General features: G+C 36.8%; 1 protein-coding gene across 1 annotated transcript; it reads right to left on the bottom strand.

Annotated features, from left to right (window-relative positions):
• Nucleotides 1-484: 484 nt before the first annotated feature.
• Nucleotides 485-22,197, bottom strand: LOC144438784 (major facilitator superfamily domain-containing protein 8-like). Its single transcript, XM_078127952.1, has 10 exons — nt 22,130-22,197; nt 12,179-12,311; nt 7,096-7,336; nt 5,285-5,398; nt 3,610-3,795; nt 2,854-2,959; nt 2,200-2,334; nt 1,618-1,724; nt 1,020-1,231; nt 485-706 (listed from the first exon to the last, which is right to left on the bottom strand). Exons 1-10 carry the CDS (start codon nt 22,195-22,197, stop codon nt 485-487), a joined length of 1,524 nt encoding a protein of 507 aa, XP_077984078.1.
• Nucleotides 22,198-22,660: the final 463 nt, after the last annotated feature.

Raw genomic sequence — 22,660 nt, forward strand, 5'->3', positions numbered from 1 at the left:
TTAGTACTATAAATTTCATTTCTTGTCAAAACAGAAAGTAAGTGTTTGTCTCTAATGTTTTCCATGATGTAAGATTTTACAGTAGTTTTATTTTCATGAATGAAATAAAAATCAATCCATCGAAATATATTTGTTTAAAATCATTTATTGACATATAATCTTTAAATTTTATATATTAATGTAGATGTTCTTTTCTTTATAACATTACTCGTTTGTGTTTCAAAATTTCATCTTGTAAAAACTCGATAAAGTTGCATTGTTTATTGTTCCAAATCTCCATGGTAATATTGTTCAAATCTCCATGGTAACTTTATTATCCAAATCTCCATGGTAACACAGTTGTTCGAAATGTCCATGCTAACATTATTGTACAAATGTAGATGGTAACATTATTGTACAAATCTTCATGGTATAACATTGCCGATCAAATATCTAGAGTAACACTGTTGTTCGAAATCTCCATGGTAACACTTCATCGTCCTTATCATTGTTGTATTGAAAGCCCTCTTATTTGTTTATGTCTGTCAATAAATGGTATAAGTCTCGTATAGGTAATTACAATGGAGATCAAAGTCAACATCAATATTATTGATACTGTAAGAAAAGTCCACTTTGGACCGAGTTTAGCGTAGAATTGGCTGACAAAGATTGGTCCAACAGTCCGTGCAAGACTACCAGCTCCTGTTAGAAACCCCATGAACAGACCCTATGAATAGCAAAGATAAAAAAGAGATATAATCAATCAGGCAAAATATTGTTACAAAGAATTCGATAAAAATTAACAATTCTTTTTTGGGGTTCAATTTTCACGCGCCAGGATACGACGACATGTCGTATCCCCTTTTGGTCACCTTGAAGAGAAGACCGACGAATTAGGCGCTGACATATATAGTAAGATGTATCCAACAGTCTAAACTCCGTTATATTTGAAATCTAGTCTAACACTAAAGCATGAACTTTAGACTGGCAAGAAAAAAAAACATGTAAACCCCTCAAGTTGACGAATAATCGCTGCTTACCTGTGGTTTAGGACCCAATATCTTTGAATAGATCGTCATACTCATTACGGTAGCTATAGGGTATCCGGCAGCAAGAAATGACGCCCCCACCAGGTACTGAGCAAGATAAATCTTATGTGTATAATTGCACCAGCCGACGTTCCATGCACAGCCGACTGCTTCACTATGAGACGTTGTGAGTTCATAGCTGTTGTTTGTGACGTTCAAATTATCTGAAGAGAGTGAAAGAAAGAAAAGAGAAAAAGGTCCGAATCGGGCATCGTAATTTTCTATATTTCACGACAAATGTGTAATTTCCTTGTACAAATGCGCGCGCGCGTGCACACACATACACACAACAAACAAACAAACAAACAAACAAACAAACAAACAAACAAACAAAATCACTCATACATATATACATAAAAAACACATACTTGTATGCATGCATGCATGCACGCATGCGCGCGCACACATACATTATATACATACATACATACATACATACATACATATTTGTATACATACATACATACATACATACATACATACATACATACATACACACACACACACACACACATTGATAGATATAAAGGGATAAAAAATAGAAACTTACAAATAGGTCTAGGTGGATAGTCAGATGACCATGGCATTGGAATATCAAGTACAAAACCAATCAACATCAAGAACACCCCAACCAGTAAGAGATTTCGTTCATCAAATCTATCAATAATCATAAAGCATAATGTACAATGGGTATTTCAAGAAAATTAAAAATCGAGACCACTTTGAATATTATAACCCTGTATACCTGTGAATAGGGAGTTTTATGAAGCAATGTAAATATCCGTCTTTTTATACCTCAGACCACTGAGTTTAAACATGGTTAACCTGAAACATCACTGGATTAGAAGTATCAGGTACTTCCATGGTAATATGTGTACCGTGGATGTATTAAATCGAAACAATTAGCTTAACCTTGTAAGAGAACACTTTTAAACTGTATCCATGTTTATACGACGTTGCATTTATGATTGATTTCCTCTAATAGGGGGAAGTAGACTGTACACTCCCGGCCGTAGGATACTGTACGTATTGAAAATAATTGGGAGCCTTCAGTATTTAGAACAGGTGCGAGGGCCGGGGGAATTGTGGCTACCTTCAATTTTAAAAATAAAGGTTTTTGAAGACTGGTTACCTTTTAGATAGAGGTTTGAGTACCATAAACATAACCATTGCAATGATGCTACCTGATCCCAGGATAAAGCCGGTATACAACACGGCTTGTTTACGGGTCCAGGCATACATATCCATCGCGAGAGGCACTCCAATTCTACATGAGAAAAGTAACGGATACGTGTTAAATTTTACCTCAATTGCTGTATTTTTCACTTCTTAAGCCCCTAGAGAATTGATTCCTTTGTAATAACAAAACATACCATTGTTGTATCCACGTGTGATTTTCTTGTTACAATGTAGTTGCTTTCACACCTATCATTATTAATCACAGGACAATGTAGATAATGACGGGCCACGTTCATTAAACTGTTTGTTAATGCATTGTAATCTCACAGGTAGGGATAATTTAAGACACATTCGCTGGTAAAAGATAATACAAGATTTAGAAAACGTGCCACAAACAATAATGAATTACTCGTCACTCTACACCGGACAAAGAGGAATGACGTCAGAATGACGTCATTCACATCGTAATTTTTATAACTATAGCTAATCGTCCATGTTATATAATGTAACATTGGTTGTCATAGATATGAAAATAATGAATTCATGTGTGCAGGTGTTGTGGACTCGAGGCATTGTAGAGATTAGGTTGAAGTGGGATTTGACTTACGTTTCGTTTAGTGAAAACACGAAGAGAATGACAAAAAACACGACGATACAGGCGATTACTGCCAATTTATCTACGCTTCCCTCGACTTCTTCAGCTAGTTCAAGATCTGTTAGTAGATCAAAACAAAACAAAACAAAACAAAACAAAATAAAACAAACAAAACAAAACAAAACAAAACAAAACTTAATTGTTAAAATTAATGTTTTCATTATATTAAGTATTATCGTATAATCTGTCACTGCTAACAATCTAATATGTATATAAATTTTGCACTCCCCGGTCAGTCATGGAATAACGTTATGTCTGACATCTTTGTCTCTGCATGTCGCCTCTGTCTCCCCTTTTGCTGTCTATGTATGTATGTCTGCCTGCCTGCCAACCTGTCTGTTTATAGATCTATCTTTCTGTATGGCTGACTACCTATCTATCTGTCTGCCTGCACGCCTACCTGTCTGCGTGTCTGTCTGTCTGTTAACCTACCTGGCCACATATCTATCTATCTATCTATCTATCGGTCCATCTGTCTGTCTGTCTGTCTGTCTGTCTGTCTGTCTGCCTGCCTGCCTGCCTGCCTGTCTGTCTGTCTGTCTGTCTGTCTGTCTGTCTGTCTGTCTGTCTGTCTGTCTGTCTGTCTGTCTGTCTGTCTGGCTGTCTGTCTGTCTGTCTGTCTCAGTGGCAAATGTAAATTAAGCTCTAGGTATATTTCATTTTCAGGACGCTGATTGATTAGGTGGTATATTTGTTGTTATTTGTTACCTCGATCATGACAATCTCCCGTGTCAGGTACAATATACGGCTTGAATACAGCTAACAGAAGAATAAGGTTGAGAATTCCTAGTAAAGCGTTCATGAAGGCAGGAACGGTATACATATTAAGTGTCAGTTTGATGGCGTCCAATCGTATTCCAGTTTCACCTATAGGTGTAAACGCAGTCTGGATGACTAGTAGACAGATAAAAATATATTTACAATGGTTAATCAATTGTCTGAAAAAAAAACAACCATCATCCAACAATCATACGATTATAAACCACATTATCTGCAAAGTGCGAACAGTTCATCCCACTCACAGACATTTTAGACTGTAGTTGCTGAGTGACGTCACGGCAAAATCTTCAAGACATGATCTGGTTAGTACAAAACAAATTTGACGGTAACCTTGACTTCAAATAGTTTTATAGATCTTTATGATAATGACGTGACAAGTTGTTATGAAATTGTACTCTGTGAATGAACAATTTTGGAAATAATGTTTTTTTTTCATAAATTTCGGGTTGTGGAGAGCCACTTCATGATTTCACATCACATAAATTTCGCGCGATTATAAAAAAACATCAAATTGAAACTATATTTCACCTTCATTATTCTCACAGCAATCCACTGTTGCATCACGGGACTTAGCAGATATACATATGCATTAGATGAACATTGGATATTCACGAATATACATCAGAAGAAATTAAGCCCTTATGATTCATGAATATTCATTGTTCATCTAATACATATTCATGTATGTCAAGTTCCATGAGGCAATTGCAACAGTGGGTCACTACTAGCCAATGACGCTGAATTATTAGAGTTTCGATTTAGGCATTTCTTGGCAATCATGCAAGATTTAAGTGATGTGAAAATCATAAAATGACTCTCCAGAACCGAAAGATTATGGAAAGATTAAGGAAATACTTTTATTTCCTGAAGTGGCGTTCCCCTATAAACATGATTTGGTATTGGCACGATCAAACTTATATTGTACATATTATTACTTTACAATAGTTCAATTTACGTATACACTACTATGTTGATGGAACCTATGCCACCAAATGTCCAAACAATCTTAATGCCACCGAAGGCATGTACTATTATACTAGAATATCTAAATCCAGGTTTCAGGTATTTTCATCAGGGTAAAAATAAAACATATCTTTTTTTTTTAAACTTGGCTCATGCCACTGTACTACCAAACCAGAGTGACTATAGAGTTTGAACTTTATTTGCAGCATGATGTTTCTTTTCATGTCTCGCTCAACGTTTTTGTTACAAATTGCATACAGACTCTGATAGCGCGGAAGCATATAAAAACTGATACATTTTATCTCACTGTGAACACAAATCAACATCACTGTCAGATGAAATGTAAATAAGGAAGATTCAAACACAGACCTGTTTATTTGTGTTCAGAGCGATCAATGTAACATGTAAATTGTATTTTGTTTGAATAATTATAACAAAAAAAAAGAAGTTGTGTAAGATGTAAAAAAAAAACACCATGCCACCTAGTAATTGAAATAATTATAGTCTCTCTGGTTTTGTAGTAACTGGCGTATCTCAAGTCATATTACTTCTAGCTCAAAGTGCATACACTACAATGATCACTGTAAGATTTCTGATATTATACGCCTTAAATAGAAAACCATGCTTCTTGTTATTTTACCTGGTCCGAGGATGAATCCAAGGGCCTGTGCTGCACTAAGGTTGGCCATAGCAGGAGTTCTCTCTGTCAGAGTTGTTGCTGCCGATACATACGATCTGGCGACAGCGTTGTTGCCTAAAAGAAACGACCGTGTAATTTTCTATAGAAGTGATTCAAATTCAAGTTGCAAATCATTGTACGCTTCAAAGAATACGAGATCTGATCTTCTTTGTAGAAGGACAGGGTCAACACATATTTATGAAGAAACGGGTCAAATTTCTGATAACAAAAAATCGAACAAGGCATGTACACTATACGGTTGCATTTGTTGACCAAATATTTAATCAATATACGGTTTTCACGTATGCGATGGACATTGAATTTGCGAAGGTAAAATTTCGGGTGTGTACAAAACACAGGTACAGGCCAGGTACAGGCAAGGCCAGGCCAGGCCAGGCTAGGTATCGGTTGAATATTTTTTTATTCACATTCAGATCCAACGATGTGAATCCGTCATTATATTTGGTGTAGATTTCGATTAGTTGTCAGGTTATTTTATCTCAGCAATTCGCCATCAGTTATCTTTGTTTTCAAAATCACCATGCAATTAGTGTCTTCAGTTCAAGGAATTACATCCCCAAAGATGAATAACGATCGAGCAAGTGACTCTGTTTCACGACTGGAAATCGGTCACCCTAACTCAGAGGGTAAACCTTTGGCAGTTTGCAAAAATTGATAAAAATTAATGCCCTCCGTACCTAATTTTTTGTTGAAATGAGATGAGTACGTAAACGCGTTCCAGATGAAAAGGTCAAAGGTTATTCAGGGGGCAATGTAACATGTATAGTAATAGTCATTAGAATTTAACAAATGAAACATTGTGTGTAATAATAAGAATGTTTCAAAGTTAGCCTTATATTAAATCTGTTTTAAATGAATGTTCAAAAATATACTTATACTGCTGGGGGTGGAGTCCTCAACGGCAAGAGTCTGGGTAACCGAGACTAACATATATATTGTATCAGAGGTCAATGATTTGGCACACAAAAATCAGGTTAGGTGATGGGTACAGTACATTCTATGCTTTGTAATTAAGGATTTCCACCATTGTATACATCTACCATTTATACGCATTTCTTTTGTATGCAATGTAACAAGTAGGTGTTGATTTCTACTTGTCTACTACACACTCTACGACACATCTACATGTACATGCTCCTTGTGAGCAGTAATTATGATGTTAGTATTTTCCTTCTTTCTTCTTTCTTCTTCTGCCCTTTTTTGTCAAGCTAGAACTAGAAAACGGAATTTCGGGCTGGTCACATGACCTGGCCGCCATATTGGATTTCGTAAAAAAAAACAATTTCGTCTCAAAACCTAGGGGTCCAGTTGGCTGCTCGAAATTTGGTATGTAGTATGCATGTCCCCTGCCCTTTTAATTTTGTCAATAAAACACGACCTTGGCCACCATATTGGATTTTCGAAAAAAAATGTCATTTTTCCTTTAAAAACCTTCTTCTCCAGAACGAGCAGTTTACTTAGAGGGATATTTTGTGTATAGCATCATCTAAGAGATGTCTTTCAACTTTGCGAAAAGCATTGCAATCGGTTGACCGATATTCAGTCTGAAAATACTCATGACCTAAGGGTTTTGCTACTACGAGTCGCAAGACGAGTAATGACAAGGTCAATTAGGTCTCAGGTACTTTCCTTGGCTGAACGAAGAAAAATATTGGGAGATAATATCTGATTATTATAAAGAATTGGGATGGAAAGAATAATTTAGGAATCACGGTGTCAAGGAAGCGATATCGATTGTGACGTACACTTACCTGCACTAATTCCTACAAAAACTCGCGAAACCATCATTATCACACCGTTGTTTGTATGAAATGCCGCAACATAGCCGTACAGGATGTTAGCAAATATGCCGATCACCAACGTAAAAGCTACCGGCCATTTCGGCGTAACATAATTACTACATAGCCCAAACAACGGCGAGGCCACCAGTTGTCCAAGGCTGAAGGCGGCAACCAACCAGCCGAGAAAAGTAGTGTCTTTGGTTGGTGCGATCTAAAACAAAGAAATAAAGAAATCACTGCATACGCGTTTCAAAAGTAAAGAGAGGTGATGTATCTATGGAAAGCGCAGTGTTCTCAATATGCGGATATTTGCCTACTTTTTACGTCTAGTAGCTGTAGTCGACAATACTAAACACTCTACTGCATACTACTTTATTGATGCTAGGTACAGAGACTATTAGTAATGAAACCAACTGCACGGCTAAACTATAGCATCATTCGTCTGAAACAACTAGTATCTACACAGATAACAACTACGTACAGTTTTAATATTGGTTTTAACATTGGCTGTATTTTCCAGAATTAGTCATTTTTTGGCACACATCTGATCAACACTAAACAGAAACTTCGTCCTGTTTGAAAGCCTTTGGCGAGAACTCCCCCCCCCCTACTCCGGGGTTCAATATTATTCATGGCTAGTTTAGTCTCGACCTTGTTTGCTGTTGTGATTGCGTGACATTATCCAAGATGAGAGCACGATCAAAACATGGACAGATTCAGAAAACTGGGTCCAGTCTATAATATGTAATCTCTAATATAGTAACCAGGGCCGTAGCCTGACCAAATTGCCGGGGGGGGGGGGGTAGAACTTTGTCTTGGTGCAATCATGCATTTAAAATTTAGAAAAGTGCTAATTTACATACATTTGCATGTCAACGGGTAACCTAACCCATCACATTGGTAAGTAGGTCGATTTCATTTTCAGAAAATATAAAGACATATCCTTAATTTAAAAAAAAAATGCGAAGCCCGCATGAGGATATATTGCCCATCACCAGAAAAAAACATATATGGGTAGGTTGAACAGCTTTTTCATTTTTTCTGGTCTAATGTTGTATCTTTCAAAGTAGTTGCCGAAAAGATGTCACATTCAAAGTAACAAAATGGATGGTGCTTTCTCAAATAAGTAACACAACAAAATAATCATTATCCATTTTCTTTACCCAACTCCCAAAACTGTTATGGCCTCGTTTATGTCGGAACCCAAGGTGAACTCAGTGAATTCTCCTTGTCATTATCATTATACTGGAAATTGAAGTTTGGATTTTGATGTCGAAGGTACAGCTCTGTTTACAATTTAATTCAGGGCCATTCTTTCCATAGCAAATTGTCGCTTCAAAATGAATTGCGGAATGACGCTAGTGTCAGTGTGCAATGAGATAATTATATCAAACAACATTTTAACCAAAGACAACGTCGAACACAAGTATTGAAAGAAATATCTTCAAATAGTGGATCTTAAACTGCGTAACTAGTTTAATAGTTTTTCAGAGCCACCAAATATTACAAAAAGAGATCTGCCGTTTTATCAGCATGAAATGTTTTAATATAAGAACAAGATGTAAATGAGATCGAGCGCATCTTCAGAGTCACGAGTCACTGCATGCAGCATAGCAGGCAACCTCACGTTGAACGACTTTTTCCGTCTTTTTTTTGAGTTTCACTCGCTGACATTATAATTGCGACTTGCTATGATCTTCAAATGAAGGAGACTTTCAAGACTACTGTTACTCGCGGAAAATGCACAGTGCGTGTACGTGTACGTGTGCGTGTGCGTGCACTTCTTTTGTACTTTCAAGCGCAATTTTTTTTTATTTTGCTGCAAAATGTTACAATTTTTAACTGGACAGATTTTAATTCAAAGTTAAGCCAGCGTACAATAACGATATAAGATACATATTAGCCATGAGTCAGTGTACAGTCATTTTAGTGAACTATCCATTGAAATCGCGCATGCTAGGAATCGTCACGTAAATAACAATTTTAATAGCATCGCTATGTATTCAAAAAGTAGCTTTTTTACTCTTTGTTTTCCAAAATCTTAGGGGGGGGGGGGGCAGCTGCCCCCTCCATTTCCCCCCCCGCAGGCTACGGTACTGGTAACAGTGTAAATTTAATGTCAAGACAGTAGGTACACATGCAGTTTTTAAGAAAAGAATATTCCAAAGCGTAGAGTGTCACAATCTATAACTGGTTGGTGTCGTCTAGATTATACAGTTGTCAGGCTTAAAACAGAGAAAGTGACGTTACAGCTGCTGACATCATACCGCGAATGAATGGAATATGATTTTGACACTTTGCACACAATATTGGAACAGCAGAGCTAGAGACTTGTAGCACAGTTCAGGGTTTGGTAAGAACAGTTCTATGGCGGCCTCTGTATTGTGAGCATGAAATGCCATGCCGGAAACTTCTAATTTGTTTGTGAATGTGAACTGTTATGTGAAGTGGCCATACAACTGTCCTTATCAAATGCTGAAATGTAGTTCAAGTCTTTGTACTTCCAGCATGCTGTGCCAATTTTTATTAATCCAATTTATTGTTTTCCTTTCATTGTTTGTAACAGGTTCCGTTCGTCCACGGTCTGATGTCGACAGTTGTACTCCAAAAGATGTAGCAGATGCGCAGCCCTTCGCCCTACAATGTCAAGTTGATAATACAGAGTACTTGTCACCAATACCCTGCTAAATATGATAGGATCACACCTGATACAACAAGAAACAATGAAATACAAGTCGACCAGAGAGCTAATCACTTGGTGATAAGTACCCTTAAGGGATATATGGTAGTTAATTTGATAATAGTTCCAGGGGATTCCCTTGAAATCCTCATTACACACATGATACACAGGATTGCTGTCAACGCAATGAACGGTGTATACTAGACTAAGGTGCATTGTGGATGGGGTTCACAAGCATTTTTACGTAGTGGGTACACGTCAGATTGATAAAAAACAGACTGACAAATAACACTTCTTATCCATACATGTGCATTAAAGGAAAAGTCAGATTTATTTCTGCCTTTAGTTCACTTGTGGTCTGAGGTTGTATTTATAACTGCTGTTAACTTGCATATTATGATTGTGGGTGATAAAATAGCATTTCGATAACTCTTTCAACTTTGAAATCTTGTAAAGCAGCTCGACTACCTTTGACATAGACTACCCTTGACATGTGTTCGGCCATTTTGGGGATATCCTACAACAGGGCCCAGCGAGCATGTAATTGATTGATTGATTGATCGATTGATTGATTGATCGATCGATCGATCGATCGATCGATCGATTTATTGATTGATTTATTATTTGGTTGAATGATTGACCGATTGAATGGTCAATTTTTGTGGTGCAATATAACTTATTTTGTGTGTGAAATTGAGCAATTGACTCACTGAGTTTTGTGGTGATATAATTGTTTTCTTCTTTCCCTGGCTACTTTTCTCTCTTTCAGCTGTATATAATTATCTCTTTATTGACTAAATAAAGACGCCTTGTCCATTCTTCTCTTATCTAAATTCAAACACTCCTAATCTTATAATTGGCAAGATATCACTAACAGTTTGCTTTATCTCTTATCTTCTTGGAGATTATCACACTCATTTGTGCACACTCTCAAGATTGTGATGTTTCGGACGCGTCCCATGTGTTCAGTTTAGCGTCGGTTGTGCCAAAAACATAAAACACTAGTGTTCAGATCTAGAATGTATGTGTTCTATTCTTGTTCTGAACACTTACTTTGTGTTCAAAAACTGTTACAGTGTTCTGATGCGTCAACAGTGTTCTAGTTTATAAGATTTTGAACATATGTTATGCGTTCAAAATAAAAACACGGTGTTCTAAATCTGAACACACGCGTTCTAGTATTTATATTGAACACATATACTGCGTTCAAAATCTGTTACAATTAAGTGTTCAGGAACTGAACACATCACTTTAGAGTGCATTAACTCTATTTCCTACTAGAGTGTGCATGATTGACTGTTTGTCCAGTGTGATAATCTCCTAGAAGATTAAACATAAAGCAAATTTTCCAGGTAACTGATCCATCTGCTTGTTCTTTATATGTGCCCTCCCATTGGTGTTGATATTTGCCCTCTCTCGGGCCCTCCCACTGGGTTTCAAATTCTCGTCAGCCAACTGCACACCCAATATTGTGAATGTTTTACCCACTCCCCACTTTTGTTTGTGATATCCACCATACCAACAATTCATTTTGACATACACAGTGTGCACCCCTCCCCCTTTGATTTTTCCCCCTCCTACAGTATCAAAATCATGACTTCCCCTCCGTATTTCTTCCTTGTTTCCTCCCCTCCCATTACCGATGAAAAAATTTGAAAATTTGTGTAAAGAACACCTTTTTGCAAGAAAGCTTCGTTGACTACCCTTGTTTCATAAATACATGTATTATAAGTTATCAATAGAACATTTCAGCTACTATTTCCATTGTTCAGCGTCACGTTCTCATAGCATATATATCACATAATGTCAGTAGGAAGGTCATCAATATAAAGCAATATAGTGGCCACTGATATACTAGTACTCGAGTATCTCTTTAAATGCTGGACCGTCGCATCGCATGTATGCAACACGCACAAGTACACACGCACATGACAAGTACTACGAACATTGTGAATACTCTTTGCATAGTATTCATGGCGACTTGTAAGGTGATAACAGATAGCTACTCAATTTCTAATATTTGCGTTTTTTAGGCTCAAGATTTGTGGAAACGAGGACAGCAATATATATTAACTGTATGTTTCTATTTTTTTACTGAGCGCTTTCCACATTGTGGTCAATGAGTTTCCACAGTTCAATGCCAAGACAGATTGACAACACAACTATCGTTTACACTTCCTCGGCTCCCTGCGAGTATACAATCTCCATATGATTAAACTCTTAGCAACCTCTGGTCAACCCCTTAGCACTGTTGCAACCGTTGTCTAGGGATCATTGTCTAGTATGTTCATCTTCGTGATTTTTGATATCAATCAGAAAGCCATGAATAAGCAACTAATATTAATGATCGTAGATGGACGATGCCACACTCACGCTTTGTAGGTAAGGCCATATCGAGGTGACGACGATGGAGAATCCAAGACTGGCCACGAACATAGTCAAGTACATCACCCGGATAGACCTCCATCGTCTTCTGTTGTCCTCATCAGTTTCTTCAAATATAGCGCTGTAAGAAATAGCAATGTGACAATCATGTATAAGGAATTAGAACATGAATGTACACAAGACGACAGCGTAACCAGTCGCCCCCCCCCCAAGAAATTGACTGCTCCATACACGTAGTGATATATAAACATGCATTAACAATCATTGCACAGCAGAAGTCACTTGGTTTATTGTAGTCGGCAAGTCTACTACGTCACTCCGGAGAAGTATAGATGGGCGGTGGGACAAACGGAGTCGATTGTTTGGGAGAGTAAGTTCATCTTTCTGGATTTGTCTTCATTTTCAGAAACTCGTGCTCGATAGGAATGCTAGAGCCCACACACGGCATGACTAACCGTGTGTGTGTGTGTGTGTGTGTGTGTGTGTGTGTGTGTGTGTGTATTGTTTGTGTCCTGTTTACTTTCGATTTGATGTAAATATACAACATATAATATATATATATATATATATATATATATATATATATATATATATATATATATATATATATATATATATATATATATATATATATATATATATATATATATATATATATATGGACTTCCTTGCTGTAAGAAAGTATGGAAATGCAACTGTAATCAAATATATAAAATCTCTCCCTAAAATTTCATCAAGCCTCTCGTGACTAATGTTCGCCGTTGGACATGATATTTTTGTCTCAATCGTTTTTCGACCCTAAGGTTTCCTTTTGTCGCGGTTAATGAGTTTCTAAAACCTGTGGCTATATGTATATATATAATAACAATTATAATAACTATGATGTCGTCTTTCTGGAGAGAATCGTGCTCAATATTAGCAGAGCACAATATACTTATACACAAACTCAGTATATGCAAAATGTCTATGCTGAAGTAGATACACAGGAGTTGTTACACAGTCGTTACACGCTGTTGCGATCATCAGACGAAACATTTTGTTATGGCTCCTGTGTATCCACAGGGCACTCAGGCTTAGTTAGTTATGTTTACGAAAACAAACAAACAAACAAACAAACAAACCAGCAAACAATAAACAAATAAATAGATACTGACAAGCATCAACAACAGATCTAGAGTCATTACAAATCATTTATCAACTACAAGAATTACTATATGTTTTCCTATATGCGAAATGGTCACAATTGTACATACCCCAAAAGGTACCAAATGCAAGTAGTACAATTTCGAGTCGTGAAATTATTGGCAATTTGACTTCTGATCAGTAAAAATCCATCTTTCTAGAACAAACATGCTTAGAACTCACATTTTTACTAGGCGCAATTGACGTCATAGTCAACGGGAAGGCACCAATTCTGACGATTTCAATTCAGTTTTAATTAAAGTTTATTTGCATAAATTAGGCCACTGGCCTTTCGTTACATTTCACAGCCTCATAAGCTTCATAGGTTCAAAGGTTACTTTACAAATAACCCCCAGAAATTTCACAAAAAAGTCACTGTACACATCGGTAGCAATACAAAACAAAAAATTATATTTCTCTATTATTTTGTCCTTTCTTAAAGCTTTTGAAAATAAATTTAGCCAGTCCAGTGGTTTCATATCTGTCTTTTGTCTGCATAAGTTTAATAAAAGTGTAATAGGTTCTGTTTTCTAGATGATGGAGCAAAATATATTTGGTTCGTAATTCCTCAGAGTGGGGGCATGTCTGACGATTTCTAAGCCTTACCATCTTGCATTGAAAAATCTCGTTAGATGTTCAAAACTCGAGGGCACTCAATTTGAACTTATCTCAAATCTAAGTACCCGTACTATAACTTCAAAATGGCTACCAAATAAACAAAGAAATGGAAAGATGACTTCCTCGAAAACAAGATGGCGAACAAGCTAAATTCGGTTATGATTTCAAAGGAACGATAAATAAAGCAGCGAAGTTTTAGGTAATTCCGCGCCGCAATCTTCAATTTTCTGATAAAGGGCTTCCTTAATTTTGCTGAAAAAAAATGATCACACCTGATGAATAATAGTTTTCGGGCACTGAGACAGCATAAATTGTTTCTACATTTCTTGAATACTAGTATACAGCCAACAAAAAGATGGAGGTCGTACAACGAAGGTAACGGGGGTCCAGAAAATCGACATGAATTGTGAACAATAGCTACACGATAATGAAGCTTATATATTCCTTAATTGTGTTACAGAATGTATTGTTTGGTAATGTGTGTATGACACCTGTTATTGAATACATCCAATTTGAAATACGAGTACAGAAGATATTTGAACAATGAAGGGATGTTCTCAATGGTCACTGACGCACGTATAGGTGTTTGAACCAAGGAAATCCTATAAAGGATGATAGAATATGACATTGATAGGTAATGGGGGTTAAACCGACTATTAAAAACAACATAGGTAATGACAAAGAAGCAGCAATATTTAGGGAACGTTCAGTAATTACAGAGGGGGGGGGGGGTAGTTTCGAACCCAGTTTGTTGTGTAAAATAAGACCCTCTAACGATTCCGTTTTATAAAATGTGGTGCTCCTCAACTTTCTTTCTCCTAAACATGACCCTTTCACAGGTTTAAATATTTCAAAAACAATGGTTTAAATGTTGTCAGACGAGAAAAATGGCACAAGTCTCAGAATTAACGATAAGGACTCAATCCCACCGCTGCCACCTTCACATTATACAGTTTCAGTTGTATAGTCTTTGTTCTGATACTGTAAGACAATATTAATCGTTTCGATCGATAATATATTTTCCCGCGTATCCATGCTACAGTCCTGCCATAGGGAACACGTACTGTATACTAATTTCACCTACTTTGGTGAAGTTGTTTCATTTCCAAAAATCTTACATGGCATTATTGTTATATCAATCTGAGTGAAATCTAATGTGGTGATTGGTGAATACGGCTTAATTTCTTTACTTGCTTTATTCGTTTATTGTCGTTTGTTTCGACATCGCGGAGATCGATCATTCCCGAAACAGAAAAATCCGAAAACAAACAACAATAAACGAAGGAAATGTAAGTACTAAGTAAAGAAGGGAGCCGAATTCATTGTGCATTATATACATGTATGTGATTATGTGGGATGTCACCAATTCATTGTCATCAAATCTCTAAAGTCTAGCCTGGGGCGATTAAGTCTAGGACCGAAACTAGCTACCATCAGCAGATTCTCTGAAATATCAACTCCCGAGCTGTCTTAAGGGAGCCATCATTATTTACGACCGGGGGGGGGGGTCACTCAAAAACTTGGGAGTGAAAGGGGGGGGGGTACTCAAAAAATGGGGAGTGAAGGGGTGGGGGTGGGGGCTACTCAAACTTTGACGTGTTAAAATAATAAAGTATTCTTTTAGTCCTTGAAATTCAAAAATCTCCAGGATTTCCACCCCACACTTGGCTCCCTCACACTTTGATTCAACTGATACCACCTCATTTCAAATTTTACCTATATAACTGCTTTGGGAATAAGCTGCATTTATTGTTATCTCTTCCTCTTGATATATACTACATCCACAACGTTATAAGAAATTCAAAATAAAAGTTTGATATTGTATGTATGTATGTATGTATGTATGTATGTATGTATGTATGTATGTATGTATGCATGTATGCATGTATGCATGTATGCATGTATGTATGTATGTATGTATGTATGTATGTATGTATGTATGTATGTATGTATGTATGTATGTATGCATGTATGTATGTATGTATGTATGTATGTATGTATGTATGTATGTAAGTGTGTGTGTGTGTGTGTGTATGTATGTATGTATGTATGTATGTATGCATGTATGTATGTATGTATGTATGTATGTATGTATGTATGTATGTATGTATGTATGTATGTATGTATGTATGTATGTATGTATGTATGTATGTATGTATACATACATAATAATAATATTTATTTCTTTAAAAACGCCTTCCAAGTAAAATGACATCTCAAGGCGCTGTACACTACAATCATAACATGTACGTAAAAACAAAACAAAAACATGAGAAGGAAAAAACAAATGAGTACAGTTTAAAAATGCTAAAAATCAAATTCTAAAAAACAGACATGTTAAAATACGAGTAGCGCTGCTTTGCACAAATTGAACTCTTGGTACAGAACTTTAGAAAAATGGTTCTAATGTTTCAAACGTTGCACCAACCATTAAACCTTTTTATACTGCAACTTAGATATTATCACTCGAAAATAACGTTTTGGCCATAAGAATGAACATTTTCGTTTTGCAAATTAATTTTCTGCTCTGTAAAAAGACAGTTTTGTTACAGAAATCGGTTTTTTGCTTTGATATTTTTATTTTGACAGAAGAAATTAATGTCTTGTCATATGAAAGAAAAGTTTTATCCTTGTAATAAGTATTTTGTTCTCAAAAATCAATTATTTAGACCACAAATTTAGTTTTCCTTTGTCTCCTGTGGGCCACCATATAGGCCTAATTTTCACAGGTAAACAAAAAAAAATAAGTCTGATAAAAGCATCGCGTGAATCTACATTTTTGTATGAATTGTGTAAGTTTGAAAGTGTGATAACCAGAACGGGCCTCTCAGCACCTTCGCTTCAAAGTCAGTGTGAACTGTCCATCACTTGTAAGAGGACGCTCTCATCAACAGCATTTGTGTTTGAAAGTGTGATATTCAAGTAGAAGGCCTCTTGACCCCTTCGCTTCAAAGCCAGTTTGAACTGTCCACCACTTGAACAAGGACGTTCTCATCAACAGCATCAATTTTGTAGACAAAAGTTGTTGAAAGGGTTAACGTCACGTTGTATTACATTGTACAACAGACAGAGACACCGTCGTCATGTGAACAGCATGGTTGACAGATGACCAAGGAGATGATGACGTGATGATATTTATATCAATATTTAATACAAAGATAAAACTTTTCTTTCATATTCACGATGATGCCTCTTGCACTTCGTGAAATATTTATAAATAGAGTCCGACAATAACGTGATTACAATTATAATAGCTATACTCAGGAAACGCTCCCATGTCTGACAAAACATAATTATTTTGTTCGGGGTGATCATGTGTTACTATGGAAACTATGACGAAGGAAACGCCACTCGAGGATATCAAGGTGCTTCCACACGCTTCGGGTACAGGAGTGTCAGTTCATGCTTTCACGACACGTTTATTTCGCTCAATTTCCAAGAAACATAAAATTTTTAAACGCTTTTTTTCGCCTCTGTTGTTCTGTCAGTGGGACATCATAGCCTCATGGGTCTTTAATAGCAGACACGAATACTTAATAAATGAACAATGCAAATTTCTTTATTGTTCAATCTGAAGGAAAAAGAAGCATTTAGGAGTCATGAACATTCAATGTTCATCCTATTTCGCATATCCCAAGATAGTATTTAAAAAAATTACAACTAGTTCACAGCACTGCTGTACGTCTCGTCGATCACAAATACCAGGAAGTACGATAGAAACACTGTATGTACACTTCACTGGTTACCAATACAACAGATAGAGGATTGAATTCTAGATTTTTTTCTCACGGTATCGCCCCTGACTATATCTGTGACATCATCTCTCTACATCAGCGTTAGCCAACTCGTAATCTTCGTTCTGGTGGAAAGTATCTCCTTACAGAAATACCAACCCGACTGACGTCATTTGGAGATCGCGCTTTTTCTCGCGCTGCGCCGAAATTATGGAATGCATTGCCTCAATCTTAAAACTCGCCTTTTTAAACAGAACTATGGTTATAAATAAGTTGGTAATATATTGTTCATTATTTATCAGACCTTATTTTGTTTTAATACGCATTTCTTGCCATTTAACTTTGCGTACAGTTGCTCTTTTCGAGATAATCAACATGTTTATTTATAATGTATTTTTTCTTGATTTGTTTCATTTTACCTTCTGTGAGGATGGTTATACGAAATTTGGTGCACGTGTTCTGTAGGGTAGTGGCAAGAACTGATTAGTTTTGGTACATAATTAATGGTTTTCGGTAGTTAGGCTATATCTTAAGAAAGCCCTCTTCGAGTTCAATATAATTGATACATACATTGATGATAACGATGAAGAGTGTAAGCTTCAAATGCCATATAATTTGGTATATTTATATATTGATGGTAACAAAGTTCATGCACCATATAAAGTTTTATAATGTAGCTTTTAGTTTTGATGACTCGTTTGCATAATTTATGATTTTCAGTAATTAGGCTATGTCTTCAAAATGCCGACTATATAATTTGGTACATTTTTCAAACATAACTATTTGCATATTTGCATTTCAACAATCATTGTGTGTACGTGTGTAGGAACGAAAATCTAAAGTCTTTGCCCTTACGGAAGGCATTCAGTCTAAATCTGGTACATGTAATAGTTCCTGTTAAGCAGAGAAACAGAGAGAGAGAGGGAGACAGGGGCAGACCCAGAGCCAGGGACAGAGAGACAGACTGTTCACTGATTCTTCATTCACACTAGTACAATTGTTTTCTTGGTTTCAACTTACAGATACATCTGTTTCGAATTCAGGAGAACGGTTTGGCAGGGAAGTGGAGTTCTTTGACATTCTAAAGAAATTATCCTACAGGAAAAAGGCTGAATGCAAAATGGAGAACGACACTTCAAACAGGACTGTGGTCGAAGGAGTTATGCCCAAAGACAGCTTTTCGAGTTCGGATCCATTGTGGCTAGTGACGATACAATGTTGTATCGTCTTGACTACAATCCTGGCAGGATGTGTGACGAATACTCTGCTACTCATTACACTTGCTCGGAAGAAGCTCGTCAGTGCTGTAGCGCGTGTTTTCATAACGAACCTTTGCGTGGCGGATATGTCCCTTCTGTTAACGTGCTTATTGGCCCTGTCGCCCATTATCTACGGTAAATGGGTCATGGGTGATACGTTTTGCACAATTTACGGCGCGATAACTCAACACTGCATGGCGTCGGCGACACACGGCCTCATCGTCATCACCTTTAGTCGTTTCATTGTCATCTGTCAGGACAACCGTTTTCCCATGTTTAACAAGCCCAGGAATGCACTCCTTCTTTGTATCCTTCCGTGGATTTTCTCTTGTATATTGAGTCTGCCTCCTTGTTTTGGCTGGGGCCGGTATGCTTATGTACCAAAGCTGAACACGTGTATGTTTGACCGCTTGTCAAGTAAAACATATACTATCCTGGCTGCTGTCATTCAGTTTGTTATTCCAATGGTCAGTTTTTGCTTTTTTTACTACAAGATTTTCCGTAAAGTCCACGACAGCAAACAACGAGTCGGACCTATGACTGTACACGGAACAAATTCATTACCAAATAACAGTGGTGACAAGGGCAACACAAGAACTACAGCTCAAAACTCAGTTCAAAACTCAGTTCAAAAACAAGAAGTCGCGCTGACCAAGAACATATTTTGGGTTATTTGCGTGTTTTTCGCCGTCATGTTCCCATTTGTGTTTGTAACTGTGATTGACGTTAACGACACATTTCCAAAACTGGCCCATCTCTTACCAAGTAACTTTATGCTGATCAATAGTGTTATCAACCCGCTTTTATATGGCAAACGATTTCGAACCGCATACAGGAACTACCTGAGGCAACTTTTTCGAAAGTAAAAGAGAGCCCCTAGCTAGAAGAGGAGGTCTTCGATGAAGACGGGATATACAATGTATTTATCACGGGGACGACTACACCATTTTTTAAATATAGTGGCACGGAAGACTTTCTGGCCGTCATGACTTTGTAGATATTCAGGCCTGTGATTATTATTATTATTGTTATTATTATTATTATTACTTTATTATCCCTCACGGGGAAATTTGTCTTGCAACAACACAGAAAAGCATACATATAATCTTACACATTAAAGTAGTACTAAGAACAACAAAAGTACGAAGACATTAAAAACTGTAAAAGACTACATAAAAACATTCACATTCCTTTACTTCTTACATTCTCTGGTTAAGTATTCTGATGGCAGAAGGTACGTAACTGAGCCGAGCACGACGTGTTCTCAAGGATAAAATTCGATACCTGCGACCCGAGGGAAGCATCTCAAAATACTGAACTAAGGCATGGGAAGGGTCATTGGTAATTTTTGTGGCTTTAACAAGTGCTCGTTTTCCATATAATGATTTCATGCTTTTACATTCAGTTCCACATATTTTAGTACAGGTATTCACAACTGTCTGCAATTTGTTAACATTTGAAACAGTCAACCCTCCAAACCAGCTTAGAAACGAAAAGGTAACTACACTCTCAATGTGGCTAGAGTAGAATGCTTTCAATATATCTGGTCTAATATTCAGTGATCTTAGTTTACGCAGTAAGTACATTCGCTGTTGGCATTTCTTATATACAGCATCGGTGTTCTGTTGGAATGTAACGACATCTCAATGACAATTCTTACTGATAAGATATTAATATATCATGTCTGTTTTCAAGACTGTCAATGTCTCTTTATTCAATGGAAAAGTTAAACCAGTCTCATTTCTTCGTTAGTATCAACCTACACATCAGTTTGTGATAAAATAGCACCTCGGATCGGTAACTTATTCAATTTTGAAATCTTTGTATTAAGCCCTGGTGCGCTGGAAATGTGTTCGGCCATCTCAGAGATTTGCCCGCAAGGGTTTATGGGAAAACATTTTGTGATGACGTCACATTTAGTACAATCTCTTCGTCTTGACAAATACAGAGAATTAATAACTTGGTACACACATCAGGTGACGAGAAGGCACACGTTTCATCCAAAGCTGATTTATGTAGCTTGTAATTCCATGAACTTATTTACATAATTAATGATTTTATGTATCACATTGCATTAGGCAATATCTTACAAGCACAAGTTTCAAATTTCTTATATCAATTGGGTACATACATTGCTTAGAACAAAGCGCACATGCCATGTAAAACGTATTGATGTAGCTTTTGGTTTTAATGATTCGTTTGCTTAATGATTTTTGGTAATTAGAAATATCTGAAAAATATATGGTACATACATTGATGATAAGAAAGTGCACGTGTTCTGTAAAGCTTGTCGTTTGCACAATAAACTATTTTCGGTAATTATATTAGCAAACATCTTTAGTCAGTTTCATGTAATTTGGTACATACATTGACGCGCACGTCCTACAAAGTAGTTTTTTTTATTCTAATGTAACATTTGCATAAATAATTATCTTTGAAAACGAGGCGAAATCTTAGGAATGCAAACTCTAAATTTCATGTAACCCATACACGGATAACAAAGATAAAAAAGTACACGTGTATATATAGATGTTGATGTAGATTTTAATTTAAGAGAGACATTGACATAATTACTGAAATTTACTAATTACGGATATGTCATGTGTGGTAGTTAGCTCAGAAGTGTGCACTCTGATAATATGTGTAGGAAAAGCAATCGAGACTTCAAGTTATTTTTATATTAGTCCGTGCGAAAGGCATTCAGTTTACATCTGATTTGCTGTTACTGTATGTTTCTTTTTTGACTAGTTTTTATTTCTGTAAAATGCACCTGGGACTCGACTTTGGTGCGTTTGATAATGAATAAGGAGAATGTATTAAATAATTATTTTGATAATAGATATGACGTCATTGCCAGAGTGTGAATATGTATTGAGTTATCCTCTGTCCCAATTATTGGTCAAAGTTCACCAGGCGGAGACTACTGTCTGTGTGAGGTCATAGCTTCTGCTACGTTTACACCTCACGTTCAAGTGGCGACTTCAACTCCCAATTCCAAACCCTAACAAGTAACCGTGCACCCTTCCCTCTCCACACCAAGGCGTACACGGTAATACATGGTACTGATATGTCCCACAGAGTCGGAATTGAGCAGACAATACGTACACTATTACATACAAGTATTTGAATAAAGAATAAATACTTACCTATCTCTTGTTTTTTCTAACAAGGGTGTAGTTTCATCGGCATGATTCGTCGTCACGGAATTGTTCATTTTCTGTTAAGATTGCCTTCCTGGTGTTATACATCCAAAATACACCTTTTAGGCCGGCGGGTGGACTTTCCCCTCAGAGGGATTTATTTAGCGTGTAAGAAACGACTCCAAAGTTTGAGAACACACGACCTGAAATTTGAAAAATTACAGATACAATACCGCCAGCCTTAGGTGTTTTTGTACAGTGTACGTTGAGGTTCACGTAGCCTTCAAGTTGATGATGTAGGTACGTACAGGCTATATATATTAGAAAAAAAATCACAATATTGGAAGTAAACTTTTGTATGAGTTTAGATTATTAAAGCATACTCACGTAATGTGTTCAAGGCTTGGTTATACCCATAGATACATGTCATTGCACTCTGGCAGTAAATCGAAGTCCAATAGATACATGTACATTAACTTCCCAACAATCAAGGGTCATCCTAAGGTCAAAGGTCACGTGATCAGATGGTCAAATATT

The sequence above is a fragment of the Glandiceps talaboti genome, chromosome 8, assembly GCF_964340395.1.
Source record: "Glandiceps talaboti chromosome 8, keGlaTala1.1, whole genome shotgun sequence".
Taxonomy (NCBI): Eukaryota; Metazoa; Hemichordata; class Enteropneusta; family Spengelidae; genus Glandiceps; species Glandiceps talaboti.

Coding starts and splice junctions, on each gene's coding strand:
- LOC144438784 (XM_078127952.1), bottom strand. CDS start 22,197: ATGAACAATTCCGTGACGACGAATCATGCCGATGAAACTACACCCTTG. Junction 1,725..2,199: donor CTCAAACCTCTATCTAAAAG/GTAACCAGTCTT, acceptor GATTATTGATAG/ATTTGATGAACGAAATCTCT. Junction 707..1,019: donor TATTGGGTCCTAAACCACAG/GTAAGCAGCGAT, acceptor TGCTATTCATAG/GGTCTGTTCATGGGGTTTCT.